This window comes from Mixophyes fleayi, chromosome 1, assembly GCF_038048845.1.
Source record: "Mixophyes fleayi isolate aMixFle1 chromosome 1, aMixFle1.hap1, whole genome shotgun sequence".
Lineage (NCBI taxonomy): Eukaryota > Metazoa > Chordata > Amphibia > Anura > Limnodynastidae > Mixophyes > Mixophyes fleayi.
In genome coordinates this window covers 40,065,246-40,089,735 of record NC_134402.1, presented here as the reverse complement: position 1 = coordinate 40,089,735, position 24,490 = coordinate 40,065,246, and the positions used below count along the sequence as shown (strand labels likewise).

General features: G+C 40.1%; 1 protein-coding gene across 1 annotated transcript in view; it reads left to right on the top strand.

Moving 5' to 3' along the window:
• The first annotated feature begins 2,270 nt into the window (after positions 1–2,270).
• STK32B (serine/threonine kinase 32B) overlaps positions 2,271–24,490 on the top strand; it is a 274,895-nt gene continuing 252,675 nt past the window's right edge. Inside the window, exon 1 of the mRNA XM_075194650.1 lies at positions 2,271–2,782. Within this exon, the coding sequence (XP_075050751.1) occupies positions 2,707–2,782 (76 nt within the window). The 5' untranslated portion in view covers positions 2,271–2,706. The remainder of the gene's footprint in view (positions 2,783–24,490) is intronic.

The window sequence follows — 24,490 nt, the reverse complement described above, 5'->3', positions numbered from 1 at the left end:
AAACTGAGCTGGGAGGTGACCAAGAACCCGATGGTCACTCTGTCAGAGCTACAGCATTCCTCTGTGGAGAGAGGAGAACCTTCCAGAAGGACAACCATCTCTGCAGCAATCCACCAATCAGGCATGTATGGTAGAGTGACCAGACGCAAGCCACTCCTTAGTAAACAGCACATGGCAGGCAGCCTGAAGTTTGCCAAAATGCACCTGAAGGACTCTCATACCATGAGAAACAAAATTCGCTGGTCTGATGAGACAAAGATTGAACTCTTTGGTGTAAATGCCAGGCGTCATGTTTGGAGGAAACCAAGCACCGCTCATGACCAAGCCAATACTATCCCTACAGTGAAGCATGGTGGTGGCAGCATCATGTTGTGGGGATGTTTTTCAGCAGCAGGAACTGGGAGACTAGTCAGGATAGAGGGAAAGATGAATGCAGCAATGTACAGAGACATCCTGGATGAAAACATGCTCCAGACCTCAGACTGGGGTGAAGGTTCATCTTTCAGCAGGATAACGACCCTAAGCACACAGCCAAGATATCAAAGGAGTGGCTTCAGGACAACTCTGTGAATGTCCTTGAGTGGCCCAGCCAGAGCCCAGACTTGAATCCGATTGAACATCTCTGGAGAGATCTGAAAATGGCTGTGCACTGACGCTTCCCATCCAACCTTATGGAGCTTGAGAGGTGCTGCAAAGAGGAATGGGCGAAACTTCCCATAGATTGCTGCGCCAAGCCTGTGGCATTAGATTCAAAAAGACTTGAGGCTGTAATTGCTGTCAAAGGTGCATCAACAAAGTATTGAGCAAAGGCTGTGAATACTTATGTACATGTGATTTCTTAGTTTTTTATTTTTAATAAATTTGCAAAAATCTCAAAACAACTTTTTTCACATTGTCATTATGGGGTATTGTGTGTAGAGTTTTCAGGGTAAAAAGGAATTCCACGGGCAGCACGGTGGCTCAGTGGTTAGCACTTCTGCCTCATAGCGCTGGGGTCATGAGTTCAATTCCCAACCATGGCCTTATCTGTGTGGAGTTTGCATGTTCTCCCCGTGTTTGCGTGGGTTTCCTCCGGGTGCTCCGGTTTCCTCCCACATTCCAAAAACATACTGGTAGGTTAATTGGCTGCTATCAAAATTGACCCTAGTCTCTCTCTGTCTGTGTGTGTGTATTAGGAAATTTAGACTGTAAGCTCCAATGGGGCAGGGACTGATATGAATGAGTTCTCTGTACAGCGCTGCGGAATCAGTGGCGCTATATAAATAAATGGTGATGATGATGATTTTGGAATAAGGCTGTAACATAACAAAATGTGGAAAACGTGAAGCAATGTGAATACTTTCCGGATGCACTGCAGATGCCAATAATGATTGATACCGACAGACTTTTTATAATTATAACATAAAATGCTAGGAAATGCACATTTTTCAAACTAAATTTTTTTTCCTATAATTTGATTAAATAGATTCATTTTGGAACTGTAATCACTAGCCTACAGTGTAGACTAGAATTACAAAGTCTCAGATACTGTGTCAGCCTTTGGCAGCATGCAGGGTTATATAGTTTCACATCTACTGTGGATCCACAGGTTTTGTGAACTACAAGTCCTAAAATGCCCTGCAACTGAAGAGCGCGGTGTTTATCGCTGATCTAGGCTGTCTGCTGTACTCGGTCTACCACCAGAGGGCAGTGTTATTCAAGATTTTGTCCTTCGATATCCACCCAGAGAACTAATAGTTATAGTATTTAAACATTGATCGTCAGAAATGTTGCCTCTCTGGAATTATTTAACTTTGGAATCATGAGTAACGTACACATAACATGATGCTTTCTAGCAAGTGTCTAGTAATTGGATGATATCTTTCAATTTACATGAGTATTGTAAATGTATATGGTTTGTACTGAAATATAAATGATTGGATTGCTATTGATCATATTTTCATTAAAATAAGGACTAACAATGACATTTTATATAACACGTGTGTACAGTAATCCTTCAATTTAGTAAATAATTTATGCAATTTACCATGTAGTGTTTATATTGCCATCCCTGTGATGTGATTGTGTACAGCTAGAGAAGAAAAAGGTGCAAGGTACAGATAAATAAATCTCTTTATGTGTCATTGTTTGACAGCTAGATGCTCTGCAATGAGCGGCTATTTCAAGCTGCTAATATGTTAATACACTGTCTCATTTTCTTAAGATCACAACAGCTACCCTCCTCCTCCATCTCTCTCTCTCTCTCTGTCTCTCTCTCTCTGTCTCTCTCTCTCTTCTCACCCCGTGCATTGATATGCTATGAGCAGCACATTAATAAATAGCAGAAGCAATTGCAGTGTGTCACGGGAGAGATGGATCTGGTCCATTGTCTGGGCTGGCTCCAAGCACATAGAGGATTCCCCCAGCCTACCAGCAGTGCTGTGCAGCCCCACAGCTGCTGATGTGAGACATCCCTGTTCTGGGCGTGAGGAGGAGAGAAAATTAGAGGCATGGACGGCAATCTGAATATTTAATTTTCTGCACTTGTGACCCGGAGCCAGGGGTATGAGGAACAAGACGGTAGGCAGCCTTTGGAGGTCCCTGGGTTGTGTGCTGCAAGAATCCTACTAATCAGAAAGCGCAATGTGTTCCTGTGGTGGACTGGAGAGCCCCTCACTTACCTGAGATGCTACAAGCTCATTCACACTACGACTATTTCTGTTGGGGATGCTGAAAACCTCGTGGATTATTATGGGTGCCAATCACTCGCACAAAACTCCAGTGTTTGACGAGAATGAAGAAGGTAAGGGAGCTGTCCAAGGTACCTGGTGCTGAATTGTCAGGCACATCTTTAGTCTGCTCTTGTGTAGCTTCACTTATTATCTTACACATGCACTTACTAAGTAACTGTCATGAGTGATCACTTAACATTTTTCTAACATTAAATGCAATCAACACCTCTTAATAATGCTCTGTATCGTGTACTCAACTTAGAATTCTACTCTGTTTTGTAGCTAAAATGATAGAGTTTGTGCATTTGTTTTAGGTGAATTATATTGATTTACACTATAAACTTAAGTTCACATTTTCTTGATATTATTAATTATGGGTGTAATTTATTTATGAAGGAGCAGCATAATTAATATACATAATTAAAAACACTGGACGCATATTGTACACACATTGAGTTTACAACCTAAAATAATATAAACATATATATTTATATTCATAGCTTTTCACTTATTTGTATTTTATATTAATTGATGTGCACTAATTGAGATTTTGGTGCTTTTAGTTGAGCTAATCTAAGACCTTCAATAATCTACTTCAATAGAACAGTGTTTTGAATTATAATAAACAACATATTCAGGACTGGATGTACTATGAAAACATATTTCCTGCACTAATTAAATATTATGTATGCTACCTTGAAAGTTATATTTTATAAAGTACATTTTATTATAATATTTTCATTTTTTAATAGTGTAGTTTTAATACAATAATATACTTACTTAGGACTTAGGACTTATTATTTTATATAAATAACATCTGGTATGTCTAGTTATACTTCAGATTGATTGATTGATTGAATGAATGAATGAATGAATAAATGATTGAAAGAAAATAAGACAGGCTGTGTATTCATCCGTACCTTTTCTTTCTACAAAGTTTCTTGGATCAAGATAGGAATCACATAGGTGTAGAAATATTTTATAATGTGAATTCTCTGCACCACAATCCTCTGGGATTATAGGAAAGGTCAGTCAGGCATCATAATACGGATTACCTGTATCATTGGGTAGCGACTGAAATAGCTTATTACTTCTGCATACACATGCTAGGTCAAATCTGCACATTAATCAGTTGAACCTGTGAAATATAATTGAAAGTCTCCCGTACATTATATTTTCATCAATGAAGTGAATGTCACTGTTTCTCAAAGATACTCTTACAAAGGAAAGAAACCTTACCAGACATGAGCTTGTGGGCATTAACTAGTGTGTGCAAAATGAGGACGATATTAGATTTTATATAGTAGCATAATTAATTCAGAAAGCAACTGTTGTCACTGTGGTTAGAAAGTAGGTAAAAAGTAGGGAATATCCTGATTAAATCAGGATATAGATAATGATACAGATATGCCACTTGATTAATTGAGAGGGCATCAACCAAGTTTACAAATATACATGTCAACTTCAGCATGATCTGTGATAGATGATAAAAGAGGATCTAAAAATCTGGCTGCCTTATTTAAAAAACATTATATATATATATATATATATATATATATATATATATATAAACTTTTTTGTCAACTTTCATAGGGAACATCATTATGGGGCAAATTGTAGCTGTCCTTTTGTAGAATGTACTTTATAAATGAAAGCTAGAATCTAATTGGTTGCTATAGGCAACATCTCCACTTTTTTAAACCCGCAGATTAGTAAATATACCCCTATGACTGTAAAGAAAGGGCTATATAATGTGACTGGACTCACTGTAGTCTTTATATAACATAACATTTAAAGGGGGTATATTTACTAAACTGCAGGTTTGAAGAAGTGGAGATGTTGCCTATAGCAACCAATCAGATTCTAGTTATCATTTATTTAGTACAGTCTACATAATGACAGCTACAATCTGATTGGTTGCTATCGGCAACATCTCCCCTTTTGCACACAGTTTAGTAAATATACCTCTATGACTGTAAAGAAAGAGCTATTTTACGTGACTGGACTGGACTCACTGTAGTCTTTATATAACATAACATTAAATTGGGATGTTTACTAAACTTCAAGATGCCATTATCTAAGCACATACTTTGCAGCATTCCCAAATACACATGGGATTGTTTCACCACCGCAACGTGGCTTAAGCAACATAAATTGTATGTATTCTTTTTATATCAAGGAAGCAATTACACTTCTAATGTGTGAATTTGTTTTCGTTTGTTTGAGATATTTATTGTACTTTGTAATGGTGATAGTTATATGTGTCACTATTACTACGGCTATTTATGGAGTAATTTACTAGTGTTTGAAGTCAGGATTAGCAACAGTGCTGTACAAACAGCGAAATGATTAAATATACGATTACAGACCCTGCTGTCCAAGCTGACATATTTGTTTAGTAAGGGGTTTATAAGCAATAAAGATGTACCCACTATACCTGAATCCCCAAAAGGAGACATTCCTTGTTGTATTCTGAATATGACAGAAAACAATATGGAACTGAGTACAATAAAAGCAGTATTAAAACAAGTATATGCTTTACAGTGTTTACTTATTCTTCACCCTTTTAGTTGATTGAAAATCCTTGCTTTTTTAAAGTGCTCTGCTCACCTCACGCACCGGAGGCAGCCATTTTGTGGGCTGAGTAAACATTAAGTCGATCAAGTCCATAGGGTATGGTTGCATGACTGGGGCAGTGAGGCACTTTGTACCACATGCCTCAATAACACCACTTGTTTTAAGTGAATTCATCGGCTGAACATTGGTTCAGCTCACAAAATGGCTGCCACCACTGTGTGTAGGTAATGAATACAACTTAAATTGGTTTCACTTTAGACTTATGCTTTCTGGCCTGTGTGTTCCTCTGCTGGAGACGCTGCTATAATGAGAGCAGAGTGCATAAAGAAGTAATTTGGCAGATGTACCTAAGAACATCTGCCAAAGACATAGAAAGAAGATTCTCCTGAGAGAATTCCGTGTCTGAGTAAAGACTTGGCGCTCTCCAGCTAGGAAGTAGTAACAGCAGCTTATTGGCAAAGTCCATTCTGCCAGCTCTACAAATATTGAGGGGAGGTCTGCTGTAAATATAGTGCTTTTGACCCTGAGAACGTAGTTTAATTGTGCTGGTTGGAAGCAAAGCCCAAAGCCCTGTGCACAGTAAGATTACTTTGATGTTTGCTTGACCTGTGACCTTAACACTGCTCTCTGGACTGCAAGCTGAGGTCCATAAAGTCTGTTCAAATAGGAGGATAGAAGGACATTGATGAGTGATTCTTGAACGTAAGCTCTTTCACTACCGGAGCGAGGTATATTGCGCAGCATAAACTTAACCTTTTACCCTGATAAACCAGGAGATGCAAAAGTCTATGCTTATAGGAAGAGTCATAGGGATCCAGTATTACATATTCACTATAAAATGTTATATATGCCATGCAACATATACACATCTAGGGGCTGAGGCAAAGTGAGACGTATGCCAGTTTGTGCAGCTTATCCTGTGTGAAATGGATGTGTGTATGCCCACAGAGTGTGTGTGCCCACAGAGTGTGTGTGCCCACAGAGTGTGTATGCCCACAGAGTGTGTGTGCCCACAGAGTGTGTGTGCCCACAGAGTGTGTATGCCCACAGAGTGTGTGTGCCCATACAGATTTACCTACGCCAGCCTGCTCCTCGAGAGAAAAAGACTTTATATGCCTGAGAAAGACGTGTTATTTGCGGGTGGTCAGGGGCCGGTGTAAATAGCGGATGATGAAGGTCTCTTGTACTAGTAAACCGCTTGTAATCGGCTGCTTGTGGTTGCATCGGTGAAGCTGATTGGTGCTTTTTTCATCGCTCGGGCAAATATTATGCTTTTGTGTGCATGTATAGGCAAAAACTTATTTTATGTTTTTGTCTTACATGAGAAGAGAAGGTTTTTCCTAATAGTGAATGCATTTTTTGTACATAAAACACATGGATAGAAAGGCGCAGGTGGGGACATAAGTGGTTAGCACTTCTGCCTCACAGCACTGGGGTCATGAGTTCAATTCCTGACCATGGCCTTTTCTGTTAGGAGTTTGTATGTTCTCCCTGTGTTCGCGTGGGTTTCCTCCAGGTGCTCTGGTTTCCTCCCACACTCCAAAAACATACTGGTAGGTTAATTGGCTGTTATCAAACTGACACTAGTCTCTCTCTCTCTGTCTGTGTGTGTGTTAGGGATTTTAGACTGTAAGCTACAATGGGGCAGGGACTGATGTGAGTGAGTTCTCTGTACAGTGCTGCGGAATTAGTGGCGCTATATAAATAAATGGTGATGATGATGATAATGATGATAAGTGCCTGTGACGTGTAAACTGGGCACATATGCCAAGCTGCCCACTTCTTAAGATACATACTGGTCAGATTATGAATTTAAATACACAATTTTTATGGCCAGCTTTTTTAAATGTAAATTATGCCCATCTGTCTACTATTATGCAGGGATCCTATTTTTTTTTTTATGAATTACACCTCTTTGACACCGAGGGGTCATTTATGAACAGAAAGCAATGTGGAGGACAGTACATATTTTCATGTGCAATGTGTCTATTTCTCTGCTAGGCACATACATTGGTGCACAGCTCAATTTTGCTTGTTAATGCCTGTCCGATAGGTGCTTTGTGCAATATATTGTAAATTGTGACACTGTACTGGCTGCTGACACATTCATTCCCTAAATTAATTACAATGATTTCCCTTTTTCTGAAAAATATTCCTCATTTGAGTCTCATCTTAAAACATAAAAACAGACATTGGGGCTGCCTTTCTTTCATGAGCCACTATCTTAAATGTTTATATTTATTTATGTTGTTAATGAGTACATATTAATGTACTATTCCTTCCAAAATGCATTGGGCCTGAGTCATTAAGGAGAACAAAACAAAAAAAGCCTGTTCCTGGACAAACCATGTTACAGTACAAGGGGTGCAGATTAGTTTATTATTTAGCACATAAGTGAAATACTGGATGTTTTTTTTCATGTAGCGCACAAATACTTGATAACTTTTTTTTACACTGAAATGTAAAGTTGATCTAAGATATGACCTACCCCAACAATACACCTGTCCCTACATTGTAAATTTACCTCCCCCTCCAATGCAACATGGATTTGCCCAAGTGCAAAGTTTCTCTTTTTTTATGCTTTTCTCTCCTTAATGACTCAGGCCTGTTATCTTTACTTCTACTCTGAAGTTTATAATCCTGCAATACAAAATGTCTGCTGTTGGCCCTCACCCTCACCAAATAGTCTGATCTACCCTCGTATGGTTGGCTACTCCCATCATTTATTCCTAATTCAATTTGTGCCTCTTGCAATTATTGCAATTATGCTGTGATACCGTGTGTCGGGGTCAGTACAATCAGGTGCAACTGTGAAAAAAGTGGCACATTACATTACAAAAAAAGAAAAAGAGGTTTTTGCGTTATGCCTCCATATTTTCCCAGAATGTTAAATATTACCTTCAATGAAACAATGATAAGAGTTAGGGAGATCTATAAGATATGCTTCCTTGGCACACATGTCATTCTAAATTAGGAGAATATAATTCTATTGATTTGATTTATTTCCATATTTTCCTAAGGGGGTGTATTTTAAAGGACTGCTCACCTCTTCTCATTGTTTAAGTGAGGCTGTTTCTACAGCAATTCTCATGTTGGTCAGAACACTTTCGCTTACACCAGTGGTTCACAAACTTTTTCATTTTGTGGCACCCTTAGAGTCTCCATAATTTTTTCAAGACACCCCTCCAAAATAATTACCGAGCAGTTCTGTTAAGTATTTGAGTCAAAAAAACGTAATAAGTATTTAGGTCAGGACAGAAATACTTAGTAAGTTGTTTGCAAAAATCATACACATAAATCCAAGGGAAAAGAATATTTGTATATATTTTTTTCAATTATATTTCTGTCAAAGAATAATTTACAGCTAATATTAAGAGGAATAAGATCAAACAAAATAAAACAACAAAATGTATAAAAATCATCACACTGTGCCCTCTTCACCTTTACACTGTGCCCCTTCATCCACACACTCTGTGCCCCTTAATCCACACACACTTTCTGCCCCTCTTCATCCACAGACTGTCTGTCCCTCTTCATCCACACACACTGTCTGCCCCTCTTCATCCTCCCACTCTGTGCCCCTCTTCATCCACAGACTGTCTGTCCCTCTTCATCCACACACACTGTCTGCCCCTCTTCATCCTCCCACTCTGTGCCCCTTCATCCACACACTGTCTGCCCCTCTTTATCCACACACTGTCTGCCCCTCTTCATGCTCACTGTCTGCCCCTCTTCATCCTCACTGTCTGTCACTCTTCATCCTCACTGTATTCCCCTCTCCATCTTCTCACTGTCTGCCCCTCTTCATCCACACACTGTCTGCCCCTCTTCATCCACACACTGTCTGTCCCTCTTCATCCACACACTGTCTGCCCCTCTTTATCCACACACTGTCTGCCCCTCTTAATCCACACACTCTCTGCCCCTCTTCATACACACACTGTCTGCTCCTCTTCATCCTCACTGTCTGCCCCTATTCATCCACGCACTTGTCTGCCCCTCTTCATCCACACACTGTCTGCCCCTCTTCATCCACACACTGTCTGCCCCTCTTCATCCTCGCTGTCTGCCCCTCTTCATCCACACACTGTCTGCCCCTCTTCATCCTCACAGTGTCTGCCCCTCTTCATCCTCACTGTCTGCCCCTCTTCCTCTACACACTGTCTGCCCCTCTTCATCCACACACTGTCTGGCCCTCTTCATCCACACACTGTCTGCCCCTCTTCATCATCACATTGTCTGCCCCTCTTTATCCCTACACTGTCTGCTCCTCTTCATCCACACACTGTCTGCCCCTCTTCATCCTCACACTGTCTGCCCCTCTTCATGCTCACTGTCTGCCACTCTTCAACCTCACTGTCTGTCCCTCTTTATCCACACACTGTCTGCCCCTCTTCATCCTCACTGTCTGCCCCTCTTTATCCACACACTGTCTGCCACTCTTCATCCTCACTGTCTGCCCCTCTTTATCCACACACTGTCTGCCCCTCTTTATCCACACACTGCCTGCCCCTCCTTATCCACACACTGTCTGCCCCTCTTAATCCACACACTGTCTGCCCCTCTTTATCCACACACTGTCTGCCCCTCTTCATGCTCACTGTCTGTCACTCTTCATCCTCACTGTCTGCCCCTCTTAATCCACACACTGTCTGCCCCTCTTTATCCACACACTGTCTGCCCCTCTTCATCCTCACTGTCTGTCACTCTTCATTCACACACTGTCCCTCTTCATCCTCACTGTCTGCCCCTCTTCATCCTCACTGTATTCCCTTCTTCATCTTCTCACTGTCTGCCCCTCTTCATCCACACACTGTCTGCCCCTCTTCATCCACACACTGTCTACCCCAATTCATCGACACACTGCCCCTCTTCATCCACACACTACCTTCACTCTTCATCCTCACTGTCTGACCCTCTTCATCCTCACTCCTTCATTCTTTTGCCCCTCCATTGCTGTTTCCTTTCACCTTCCCCTCCATTTCTTTACTTACCTTACTTGGACTTCTTTCTTCTATTTCTTCTGTCTCCTCTTCTATTCTCTTACCAATGCGGTGGCGGCCGAGACCCAGCATCCTCCTCTCCTGCCGCTTCTCACTGAATATGTTGGGCGTGATGACGTCACGCCCAACATTCGGTGAGAAGCGAGGAGGGAGGAGTATGCTGGGTCCCAGGCGCCGCTGGATATTGGTAAGTTGTTTTTTGGTTTTTTTATGTCCCCTGGCCGCGGCACCCCTGTGATATCGCCGGGGCACCCCTGTTATAGCGCACACTTTGGGAACCCCTTGCTTACACTAAGGAGTCTGGACAAAGATGAAACTGTCTTTCTGTAGGTGGGTAATTTATGTCAACACAAACCTGTATTATGATTCTAGTAGGAAAAACATTGACTCAAAGGGCTACCATGTAAATATTGTCCTACAACTTTCTGCAAAAAGCAAGTCTATGTTGTAGTGAGTTTTTTTACATATATTTTTTTATCTGCATGTGTGCCAAGCACCCTGGTCTTGTCTAAGCATTGTTATTTTTATTATTGAGATGGGGGTATCTATTGCTTCATTGCTCTACTTCAGTGTCAATTCTAAAGGCTCCAAGCTCCAGTGAAGATTCTGAGCCACCCCCATCAAATTCCAATACCTTCCTACCAATCAGACTTACAAGCAGCATACAAATCTCACCTACCTTCTCCACAGACTCATCCATCACTCTGCCAGTCTCCTGTCTAGAATATACCACCTACCTTCTGGTCTACCCCACTTTTGTATGTATCCACCTTATATATCAACCATTGTTTATTCTTCCTCTTGTCTATTACCCATTGTCTGTCCTCCTCCTGTATATCAGTTATGGTATGCTAGCCTCTTACTTGTCACTTTTATCTTTAACTCGTTCTTTCTTATCTGATTTTTTTTATTATTTCCACTGTTTGTCTTGTCTGTCACTCATAGTTTGTTGTCATTTCACTCTTGTTGTCACAATTGGAGTCAGACACAGATGAAAGTGCAGGTTATTTAATATAGCAGAAATCTTACAAGAAGTAGTATTGCCAGTGGTTGTGGAGTGCTCAGGCAGGAGTGGAATACCAGCGTTATAGTTTGCTATGGATCCTGACCTGGGAACAATCTCTTTAGAGGGTGCCATGGGTCAAGACAATGGTATGACCACATATGAGGACCCCAAAATCTCAGGGATGACCATTAAGTAGACATCAGGAACCTTAAGGCTTGACTGGGCACCGACAGAGTCAGCATAAGTTGTAGCAGCGGTTGTTGAGGCATAGGAGGTTCCTCGAGTGACTTAATAAACATTGGCACACTCAAAGAATGAATTGACACCAGTTGCTCAGAGGTTGACCTTGATGGTTGCTGTCAAGAACATTGGCAGTTGCTCAGGACCAATGATAGCCTTTTGTGATTCAGGAACGTTACATCTGTAAATGTGAATTAACACTGGAATCAGAAGAATCCTGTATGGAAGAAGAAGGAGCTTCAAGAGAGCATGGTCTACAGCACAAACTTACCTGGAAAGACTAAAAGATCTTAATATGTATAGTTTGGAGCAGAGAAGGGAACGGGGGGACATGATAGAAACTTCCAAATATATCAAGGGTTTTAACAAGGTGCAGGAGGGAAACATTCTGCAAAGGAAGAGAAGTATTAGAACACGATGACATGTACTGAAACTGGAGGAAGGTAGGTTCAGAGGAAATATGCCGAAAAATTACTTCATAGAAAGGGTAGTGGATAAGTGAACTAGCCTCCCATCAGAGGTGGTAGAGGCTAATATTGTAGAGCAATTTAAACATGCTTAAAATAGGCATAAGTGTTTCCTTACAAAAGAACAAATGATCAAATAGGGTTTGAGGTTACCATATATTTAAAAATGGCCAGAGTAGGTGGGCCAAGTGGTTCTTATCCGCCGTCAAATTCTATGTCTATGTGACAAATAATGATCCCAGCTGAGAAAGATCCGGGATGGTAGAGAGTCCCAGGACAGTGGTAAGGTAATAGAAGCAAGTAATTACTATAAACAGCAGCAGTTGGAAGCAGTTCAGGCCACAAGTGGGGATGGCTACTGGAAAGTAGAGAATGACCCATCTGCTGATATGGACTGAAATGACCAACTGGTTTGGAACGGAGAAGAAATGCTATACACATATGCCCCTGAAGATAGCGGTGCAAACCAGGACATTCAGTAGCAGATCAGGAATTTGCTGCACCATGGAAGAAAAGTCACAGGAACACAGGATCTGATATCAGGAACACAATACACAAACAAGCATGGTCTAGTAATAAGGAACAGACTGGGGCTGGATCACAGGAACATAAAGGCAAATACATTAACTTTGACTTAAGGTATAAAATCTGCATAAACCAAGTTCTGAATCCTGTCTACTGTTCATTGTTCCCAGCACAGTTTGATTTCTGCCATCTATTTTCTCTTGTTATATTTGTTTCCTGTCCTGTGTTGTTTGTGACCCAATGCTTTATTATTCTACCCATCTTGTCTTCAATATAGTAACATAGTTGATGAGGATGAAAAAAGACACCAGTCCATCAAGTTCAACCTATTTTGGATCTCCTGCGATCCTGCACTTATATTTGAAATTGATCCAGAGTAAGCAACCGCCAATCTGTTTCAATTGTGAAAATCCCCCCAGACTCAATATTGCAGTCCTATTTTTACCATATATCGACTACTATCCTACATTTTAATTAACGGTCGTATCCCTGGATACACCTTTCCGCTAAAAATTTGTCTAACCCTTTCTTAAACATATCTATTGAATCTGCCATCACAACCTTCCCTGGCAATAAATTCCATATCTTGACTGCCCTTACTGTAAAGAACCCCTTCCTTTGCTGGTTGTGAAATTTCCTCTCTTCTAACCTTAGAGGGTGACCACATGTCCTTTGTATAGTCCTTGGGGTAAAAAGTTCCCATGAAAGTTCTCTGTATTGACCCCTAATGTATTTGTACATAGTAATCATATCTCCCCTTAGACGCCTCTTTTCTAAAGTAAACATGCCTAAACTGGCTAACCTTTCCTCATAACTTAATGACTCCATACCCTTTATCAATTTTGTCGCCCTTCTCTGAACCCTTTCTAGTTCCAAATTATCTTTTTTATAGAGTGGTGCCCAGAACTGTACTGCATATTCAAGATGAGGTCTTACCAATGATTTATACAGTGGCAAAATTACACTGTCTTCCCTTGCATCTATGCCCCTTTTTATGCATGCCAATACTTTGTTTGCCCTTGCAGCTGCTGCTTGACATTGAGCACTATTGCTAAGTCTACTGTCTACGAGCACTCCCAAATCCTTTTCCATTTTAGATTCTCCTAAATTAATTCCATTTAATTTATAGATTGCGTTCTTGTTTTTGATCCCTGAATGCATAACCTTACATTTATCTGTGTTAAACCTCATATTCCATTTGGCCGCCCAATTCTCCAGTTTATTTAAGTCCCTCTGTAGAGAAGCTACATCTTGCTCTGATTTTATTACCTTACATAGTTTAGTGTCATCTGCAAAAATAGAAACTTTACTCTCTAAACCATCACCAAGGTCATTAATGAATATATTAAAAAGGAGTGGCCCCAGCACAGAACCTTGAGGTACTCCACTTAAGACTTTTGACCAATTAGACAATGTTCCATTTATCACAACTCTCTGTTCCCTATTTTTTAACCAGTTTTCGATCCAAGTACAAATGTTGATTCCTAGACCCAGTTCCCTAATTTTGTAAACCAACCTCTTGTATGGCACTGTATCAAAGGCCTTTGAAAAATCTAAGTAGACCACATCTACTGTGCTACCCTGGTCTAAGTTTCCACTAACTTCCTCATAGAAACTAATTAGATTTGTTTGACATGACCTATCCCTCACAAATCCATGTTGATTCCCACTAATAATTTTATGGCATACCAAGTAATCCTGAATACTATCCCTTAAAATACCTTCCAGTAGTTTCCCCACTATTGATGTCAGGCTTACAAGTCTATAATTCCCTGGTTGTGATCTCGTCCCCTTTTTAAACAACGGCACCACATCTGCTATTCGCCAATCCCTTGGTACTGAGCCTGATGAGATTGAATCTCTGAAAATTAAGAATAGCGGTCTAGCTATTTCCAAATTTAACTCCATAAGGACCCTTGGGTGTATGCCATCTGGACCTGGAGCTTTATTTATCTTAATATTCTTCAGTCGCCTTTGGACTTCTTCCTCTGACAACCAAGTATTAATTAATGGCATGGTTTCTTTACCATTTTTATGTATTATTTCTACCATTTGTTCCTCTCCTACCTTAGCGCTGCCTAAGGTATCTCTTAACTTGGGCCTTCATCGAGAATTCAGCATGAGAAAGGCCTGGGACCCCTGGGTGATTATTGGATAAAGAAGTATTACTAATTCCGGAACACTGTGCAATTACATTTTGCCTAGCTTTCCAAAAATAGGCCAGCTCTTTTATATAGTAATCAGACTGTGTTTGCTGCTGTATTGCAGAAGCAGCTTCTGTAGACCCAATGAAGAAGGGAAACAGAAAAAGTTTTCACTCTTTAGCAACAGGGGTCGTGGCTGGGCCCTCATGTTCTATTGGCCCCATGGCTGCAACAATCTCTATTGCTATGCCACAGTTCCTATTATTGCCAGAACATCTCTTCATTGAACTTGTCTTTTTTATAAGATATTTCATTTTTGCTTGATATACCATTCTTAGTTTCAGTTACTGTAAGGGCAGACTGCTTTAGTTCAGTTAGAAAATAAGATGACTTAGGGCCTGATTCATTAAGGATCTTCACTTAAGAAACTTCTTATTTCAGTCCCCTGGACAAAACCATGTTACAATGCAAGGGGTGCAAAATAGTAGTTGTTTTGCACATAAGTTACATACTGACTGTTTTTTCATGTAGCACACAAATACTTGATAGCTTATTTGTACACTGAAATTTAAAGTTGATATTTGTGTGCTACATGAAAAAACAGTCAGTATTTAACTTATGTACAAAACAGAATACTAATTTGCACCCCTTGCATTGTAACATGGTTTTGTCCAGGAGACTAAAATAAGAAGTTTCTCAAGTTAAGATCCTTAATGAATCAGGCCCTTAGTCTCTAACACTCTTCCAGTGTTCCATCTTTGCCAGCATTGGGATAACCAGTGCTTCCTGTTTCAGTCTAGCTACACTTACTGCCTCCTAATTTATTAGACTGAAGAGCTGTACACGGCTTTTGATTTAGCCCTGTTTCAGACCACAATCTCATCTACCATGTGATGTAATAGCTAAATTTGTTCCAGAAAACCATGTATATAAGTTGTAAGTTTGTCTATCATCAACTTTAACAAATACACCTGACTATAATGGGAAATAATCCAAAGAAAGCCTAGATTTATTCAGCTACTAGTACTTGTGTATCCTGGTCATGAACTTGGACTTGGCTATAGAATGATAATTTCGCCAATTGCATCCAAGAAAGAAATTCTGATGACAAGCCAAGAAACATTAATAGTGGTTCCAATGAGACACACAATCATCACTCCATCCTGACCTTAGTCATCTCCCCACTCCATAACAAGTTGTGTTGGTCTTTAAATTTAGCTATCTTGAGTTGAGCATGCACTGAAGCAGGCTGGTTGATAATAATGATAAAAATAATAGTCTTCTTTAATGTCATAGAAACATAGAATTTGACGGCAGATTAGAACCGCTTGGCCCATCTAGTTTACCCATTGTCATTACTAGGAATCTGTTGCCAATACATTGACAGTAACAATTTATTGTTTCTAAGTTGACTTGCTATGCTAAACTAGCACCATGTGTAGCTGTATTCCTAATGCTCAATTCAACTGAACCTGAACTGAATCTCCATTTGGTTTTCAGAATATACCCAATAATATTTGTATTACTTCGGAAAACAATCAAATTGAATTGCTGTTCTCTAATTATGACTTTACTATGTCTAAATTACTTTTACTGCAATAAATATGAACAGATGTAAATTGTTATCTCTTTTGATAATTAACCTAGTTTTGATTCAGTAACTATTCAGGCAGGCAAAATACATTTTATGCGTCTAAAAACTTAATGGGTAACAACTGGGCAACATTATGGATAATGCACAGAAACATTACAGAGTCTTAATTGAATTGTGCTGTATCCACTGAAGAGTCATTGTATGAGGCATGTATCATGTTTAGTTATTATCAGCATGCAGGAAAAGAAAACATATTTTCCATTATAACTAGAAAGCACAGAGATATTAAAATTAATGACACTTCCCAGTTCGTGAAGGGCTTAGAGGTACTGTTCCATTGTGTATACTATAAAGCACTGTTTCACACTGAGTTGTTTAATTACTGCAACATTTTAAATGTGCTTTAACTTACACATGTGTATTCAGAATGAATACAAATATTGCTGCTTTGCAGAGTTCAAACAAGTGAATCATTTGTTTGCAACGAGCAAAACTATTCCTCAAGAAGCAATTTTACTTATATACTTACATGGCTGCAAACTAAACTAGATTTGTAATAAGTACATTACCAGTACAGTTAGTTATATAGAATGGCAGTTCTATAAACACCAACAATCAACAATATGACTTTCTTGTCAGGGTACTAATCATAAAACTTAGGAATAGTCCTATGAGCTGACACTCTCCAGTTTTTATCTTCAAATAGAGTGACTCTTTCAACTTTATATTGTTTCCCGATAAGCAGCTTAACTCATGCACTTAACTAGGGATGAGCGCGCTCGGATTTCTGAAATCCGAGCCCACCCGAACGTTGCGGATCCGAGTCGGATCCGAGACAGATCCGGGTATTGGCGCCAAATTCAAAAGTGAAACTGAGGCTCTGACTCATAATCCCGTTGTCGGATCTCGCGATACTCGGATCCTATAAATTCCCCGCTAATCGCCGCCATCTTCACTCGGGCATTGATCAGGGTAGAGGGAGGGTGTGTTAGGTGGTCCTCTGTGCTGTTTAGTTCTGTGCTGTTTAGTTCTGTGCTGTTTAGTGCTGTTTAGTGCTGTGCTGTTTAGTGCTGTTTAGTGCTGTTTAGTGCTGTGCTGTGCTGTGCTGTGCTGTGCTGTGTTCTGCAGTATCAGTCCAGTGGTGCTGTGTGCTGTGCTCTGTCCTTCTGAGGTCAGTGGTGCTGCTGGGTCCTGTGCTGTGTCCTGTTCAGTCCAGTGGTGCTGTGTCCTGTGCTCTGTGCTTCTAAGGGCATAGTTATCTCCCCAATATTCCCCTGTGTTTAAAAAAATAAAAAAAAGTTTTTTTAAAAAATACCAAAAACTACTTTAATATTTTTTAATTACCACAAAATTTTCACAACCAATCCTGCAGTATAAGCCCATTGGTACTGCAATATTACCAAGTTCACACATTCAGCAGTAAAAGTCCAGTGGTACTGCAATATTACAAAGTTTACACATTCTGCAGTATCAGTCCAGTGGTGCTGTGTCCTGTGCTCTGTCCTGCTGAGTTCCGTAGTGCTGCTGGGTCCTGTGCCGTGTCCTGTTCAGTCCAGTGGTGCTGTGTCCTGTGCTCTGTGCTTCTAAGGGCATAGTTATTTCCCCATTATTCCCAAGTTTTTAAAAAATAAAAAAAAAGTAAAAAAAAATAAAAATTTAAAAAAAAAAAAAATATATAATAATTATAACCAAATTTGCAAAACCAATCCAGCATTATAAGTCCATTGGTACTGCAATATTACCAAGTTCACACATTCTGCAGTATCTTGTGCTACATATAATGGAGAGCAAAAATTTGGAGGATAAAGTAGGGAAAGATCAAGACCCACTTCCTCCTAATGCTGAAGCTGCTGCCACTAGTCATGACATAGACGATGAAATGCCATCAACGTCGTCTGGCAAGCACGATGCCCAATCTCCTAGTACAGGGCATGTAAAATCCAAAAAGCCCAAGTTCTCAAAAAACAGCAAAAAAAGAAACTTAAAATCATCTGAGGAGAAACGTAAAGTTGGCAATATGCCAATTACGACAAGTAGTGGCAAGGAACGGCTTAGGCCCTGTCCCGTGTTCATGACTAGTGGTCCAACTTCACCCAAGGATCAAAGCCCTCCTCCCCCCCCCTACAAAAAATTTAAGAGAGTTATGCTGTCAGCAACAACAACAAAACAGCAAAGAACTCTGCCTTCTAAACAGATGACATCACAAATCCCCAAGGCGAGTCCAAGGGTGTTGTTGGTTGTGAACCCTGACCTTCCCATCACTGTACGGGAAGAGGTGACTCCATCCAGCATTTGCAGCACGCCCTCTGCATATGCTGGAAGGATCACCCACAGTCCAGTTACAGATTTGGCTAATGAAGGTGTGAATGTTGTGCACTGGGAGGAGGATATTGATGTAGCTGGCGCTGAGGAGGATGTTGATGATTATGATGCAGACAGATACCAAATTGCATTTCTCAATTTCTATTTATATTCTAGATTATATAACGGCTGAAAAGTTTTCTGTTTTACTCCTAGTGGAGAGGGGATCTGATGCAGACAGATACCAAACTGCCTTTGTCCATTTCTTTGTATATTTGAATTGCTAGTTCTACAGTCTATGCAGGCTGCTTTATTTATATTCAACTACAAGTGTAGGGCGGGGGGGGGGGGGGGGGGGGGCATAGATAGCCACCAAAGTAACGTGGTCCATTTAATTTCACTTTCTAGCTCCACAGTCTGTGCAGCCTGCTTTTTTTTATCTTCAAAGTATTTATATTTACAAGCCTTGCAATCTAAATTAACTAGAGGTAGTGACGTGGTAGAACTCCAAAAGGCAGTTTGGAAGCCCCTGTACAAACTGGCTCTATTTTTTAACTGAGTTGTCCCCCCTCCAGTGTGTACTCGGAAAGAGTTTTTAGTGCAGCGGGGAACCTGGTCAGTGAGCGGCGAAGGAGGTTGCTTCCTCACAACGTTGAAAAAATGATGTTTATAAAAATGAATAATCAATTCCTCAATGAAGTACAGCACTGCCCTCCAGACAGTACAGAGGGACTGTGGTTGTGGAGTCCAGCGGGGACGAATTGATAATGTGTGAGGAGGAGGAAGTACACACTGTAGGGGGAGAGGAATCAGAGGTTGAGGATAAGGACGACATCTTTCCTCAGTAGAGCCTGTTTAGTTTGTACAGGGAGAGATGAATTGTTTTATTGGTGTGGGGGCCCAAACAAACCAATCATTTCAGCCACAGTTGTTTGGTAGGCCCTGTCGCTGAAATGATTGGTTTGTTAAAGTGTGCATGTCCTATTTCAACAACATAAGGGTGGGTGGGAGGGCCCAAGGACAATTCCATCTTGCACCTTTTTTTTTGGCATTATGTGACCATTCAACAGTCGTTTGCCATGTTCAAAAAGTAAAAGAAAATGCCAACAAATTCAATAAATTAAATCAAAAGTTAAATGCCCTGTCATTATTTAAAACAAGAGGTTTTGACGTGCTAGAATTAGTGTAGTGTTAAGATGTTATAAACACTACACTTGGAAATTGGAGGAGGTAATGTGGCCCCGGTATCAAATTGGGTACCGGGGCCACCCCACTATGCAGTCCAGATACTTGTTTGGTGGAATTCAGACCAGTTGAGGGTTTTATTATTATATTGTGTGGACCACTCTATCTATACCACACTACAACTCTATACCACTCTATTTCCTACTTTAATTCTATTTAATTCTATTTCCTACTTTAATTCTATTACTAATTAATTACCATAAAGAGGAACAAAAAAAACCAATTTTACCAAAAGTATAATATGACTTAGACTTACAAACACTACACTTGAAAGATCGTGCCTTTAAATGAAAAAGTCAGTCTTCATTGCACGACTATGTGCAAGTGCAACAGGGACATTTTTTTGGGTTTACAAAGTCAAACAATAACACTACGACCCTGTCTGTCTGGGGTCTGTCAATGACGAATTGTCTGGAGCATGTTTTGAGGAGGTATTGTGGCCCCGGTATCAAATTGGGTACCGGGGCCACCCCACTATGCAGTCCAGATACTTGTTTGGTGGAATTCCGACACGTGGAGGGTTTTTAAATTATATTGTGGCCTCGGTACCAAATTGTGTACCGGGGCCACCACACTACGCAGTCAAGATACTTGTTTGGTGGAATTCAGACCAGTTGAGGGTTTTATTATTAAATTGTGTGGACCACTCTATCTATACCACACTACAACTCTATACCACTCTATTTCCTACCTTAATTCTATTTAATTCTATTTCCTACTTTAATTCTATTACTAATTAATTAACATAAAGAGGAACAAAAAAAAACAATTTTACCAAAAGTATAATATGACTTAGACTTACAAACACTACACTTGAAAGATCGTGCCTTTAAATGAAAAAGTAAGTCTTCATTGCACGACTATGTGCAACAGGGACATTTTTTTTCTTTACAAAGTCAACTAATAACACTTGGACCCTGTCTGTCTTTAACATACTTAATGGGATCTCAATGACGAATTGTCTGTAGCATGTTTGGAGGAGGTATTGTGGCCCCGGTATCAAGTTGGGTACCGGGGCCACCCCACTACGCAGTCCAGATACTTGTTTGGTGGAATTCTGACACGTGGAGGGTTTTTTAATTATATTGTGGCCTCGGTACCAAATTGTGTACCGGGGCCACCACACTACGCAGTCAAGATAGATAGATGCGTATCATAGATAAAGTACATTCAGTGGTGTGGGGCAAATTGAAAAATATTCAAAATGCACTGACATTATCAAAAACAAGAGGTTGTCACACGCTAAAACTCCAACATGTATATGATGGAGAGGATGGAGGAGCAGCCGTATGTGTAGTGTAATGCAGACCTGTTGAAGGTTTTTTATATATTTTATTGTGGTGCCCAGTGCCCACTCCTCTACGCAGTCCAGGTACATTTATTGGTGCGAATCAAACAAGTTGATGGTTTTCTTATTATATATATTGTGGTGACCCACTCCTCTACGCAGTCCAGGTACATTTATTGGTGCGATTCATAAAAGTTCAGGGTTTTTAAGATATTGTGGTGACCCACTCCTCTACGCAGTCCAGGTACATTTATTGGTGCGATTCATAAAAGTTCAGGGTTTTTAAGATATTGTGGTGACCCACTCCTCTACGCAGTCCAGGTACATTTATTGGTGCGATTCATAAAAGTTCAGGGTTTTTAAGATATTGTGGTGACCCACTCCTCTACGCAGTCCAGGTACATTTATTGGTGCGATTCATAAAAGTTCAGGGTTTTTAAGATATTGTGGTGACCCACTCCTCTACGCAGTCCAGGTACATTTATTGGTGCGATTCATAAAAGTTCAGGGTTTTTAATATATTGTGGTGACCCACTCCTCTACGCAGTCCAGGTACATTTATTGGTGCGAATCAAACAAGTTGATGGTTTTCTTATTATATATATTGTGGTGACCCACTCCTCTACGCAGTCCAGGTACATTTATTGGTGCGATTCATAAAAGTTCAGGGTTTTTAAGATATTGTGGTGACCCACTCCTCTACGCAGTCCAGGTACATTTATTGGTGCGATTCATAAAAGTTCAGGGTTTTTAAGATATAGTGGTGACCCACTCCTCTACGCAGTCCAGGTACATTTATTGGTGCGATTCATAAAAGTTCAGGGTTTTTAATATATTGTGGTGACCCACTCCTCTACGCAGTCCAGGTACATTTATTGGTGCGATTCATAAAAGTTCAGGGTTTTTAATATATTGTGGTGACCCACTCCTCTACGCAGTCCAGGTACATTTATTGGTGCGAATCAAACAAGTTGATGGTTTTCTTATTATATATATTGTGGTGACCCACTCCTCTACGCAGTCCAGGTACATTTATAGGTGCGATTCATAAAAGTTCAGGGTTTTTAATATATTGTGGTGACCCACTCCTCTACGCAGTCCAGGTACATTTATTGGTGCGAATCAAACAAGTTGATGGTTTTCTTATTATATATATTGTGGTGACCCACTCCTCTACGCAGTCCAGGTACATTTATTGGTGCGATTCATAAAAGTTCTGGGTTTTTAATATATTGTGGTGACCCACTCCTCTACGCAGTCCAGGTACATTTATTGGTGCGATTCATAAAAGTTCTGGGTTTTTAATATATTGTGGTGACCCACTCCTCTACGCAGTCCAGGTACATTTATTGGTGCGATTCATAAAAGTTCAGGGTTTTTAATATATTGTGGTGACCCACTCCTCTACGCAGTCCAGGTACAATTATTGGTGCGAATCATAAAAGTTCAGGGTTTTTAAGATATTGTGGTGACCCACTCCTCTACGCAGTCCAGAAAGATACCTTTTTGCAACGTTTTGGACTAATAACTATATTGTGAGGTGTTCAGAATACACTGTAAATTAGTGGAAATGCTTGTTATTGAATGTTATTGAGGTTAATAATAGCCTAGGAGTGAAAATAAGCCCAAAAACTTGATTTTTAAACTTTTTATGTTTTTTTCAAAAAAAATCCGAATCCAATACCTTAAATCCGAACCGAGACCTTTCGTCAAGTGTTTTGCGAGACAAATCCGAACCTCAAAAATAACGAAAATCCGGATCCAAAACACAAAACACGAGACCTCAAAAGTCGCCGGTGCACATCCCTACACTTAACAAACCTATTTCTTATTGACAACATTTTCACTGATAGACACAATGGGCCGGATTCCTTAAGGGAAGTAAGGCAAAAAAATGAGTAAGTTTTCTCCTGGACAAAATCATGTTACAATGCAAGGGGTGCACATTAGTTTATTATTTTGCACATGTTTTTTCATGTAGCACACAAATACTTGATAGCTTTATGTTTACACTGAAATTTAAAGTTGTTCTAGGACATGCCCTACCCCAACTATAAATCTGCCATCACATTTTAAATTTAAATCCCCTCCAACGCCGCATCTATCATCTAATCTAACAGTTAGCTCTAGTGTTAGGGTTATAATTAGGGTTAGGGTTACAATTAGGCTTACGTTTAGGGTTAGGATTAGGAGTTCCACATTATAGACACAGCGGGTCTTGCCATTTCCCCCTTAAAACCGTCAATCTCAGTGTGGCCATTTTAACTTACGAGAATCCCACAGCCGGCTTGATCTCTAGTTTTGTTTACGCGGTGGAATTGCTGTTCAGGAGAGAAATGGATCAAGATGGAAGTTGGCAGCGTGGACACATGATCTCAAGTAATCTGCTAAAATCTGATGCATTGATGGCGGAAATTGGATGCACATCCAATGCTAACATAGCTGTCAAAGGTTTAGTGATCCGCTGTGCAACAGAATGCTGGCTGTCATACTTGAAAACACTTGCTTCACAGACAATTATTGTTTAATGCTTACTCTTCTTGGTCCCCTTCTGTAAGGAAGTTTTACCCCCAGCAGCAGCAGTTGTAGTGTGCAAGGATGTTTCAAGGAATCAGGGATTGCATTAGGGGTGTCAGCTTGCTTTTGAACATGAGATACTGTACTAGATACTAATAATGAGAGGTTGATGATGAACTTGTTGATGGTGAAGATTGCATGAGGTTTCAATCCATTCTGCTGCTAGCTGATGCTGGGTCGATTGTTACTATACATGATTTTCCACTTTTTCATATACTACTTGAATGAACTCACTGCAAATAACGTAACAGGGAGATTGTAAGCCTGCGTGCAGGGACTTCTTACCTCTCGGTTTGTCTGTATTACCCCAGTATTGTTTTATTACTGTGTTTGTTCCTAATTGTAAAGCACTTCGAAATTTGTTGGTGCAATATAAATAATTGATAAAGATGATGAAGGTAGGAGGCGCCTATCTCTACTTATTGCGGGGTCACAAAGGCTACAGATACCTTCACAAATGTTGTCTGGGTTGTAATACTGTCTACATTCAAATTTTTGACCTAATAATACTGTCAATGTCATTATCGTCCACCTTCCAAACATGTCTATATTATGGTATCGACTCTATAAATGCCAATCATTTAACTGTCGACAATATACATCACACCCTTTCCAAAGGATTTTGAACTTTTAGAAAGAAGCTGCCCAATAATTACAGTGTCAGAATGTGAAATGTCAGACTCAGGCTAAGGACAACCTTAGACTCTGCTCAGGATTCTGTGAACGCCCAATTTGTTCTTCAGCCTCAGTGTTCTATTCGTGCACTGATGTGGCTGTTTGGAGGTGGCAGATCTACATTTAGAGTGACAAGG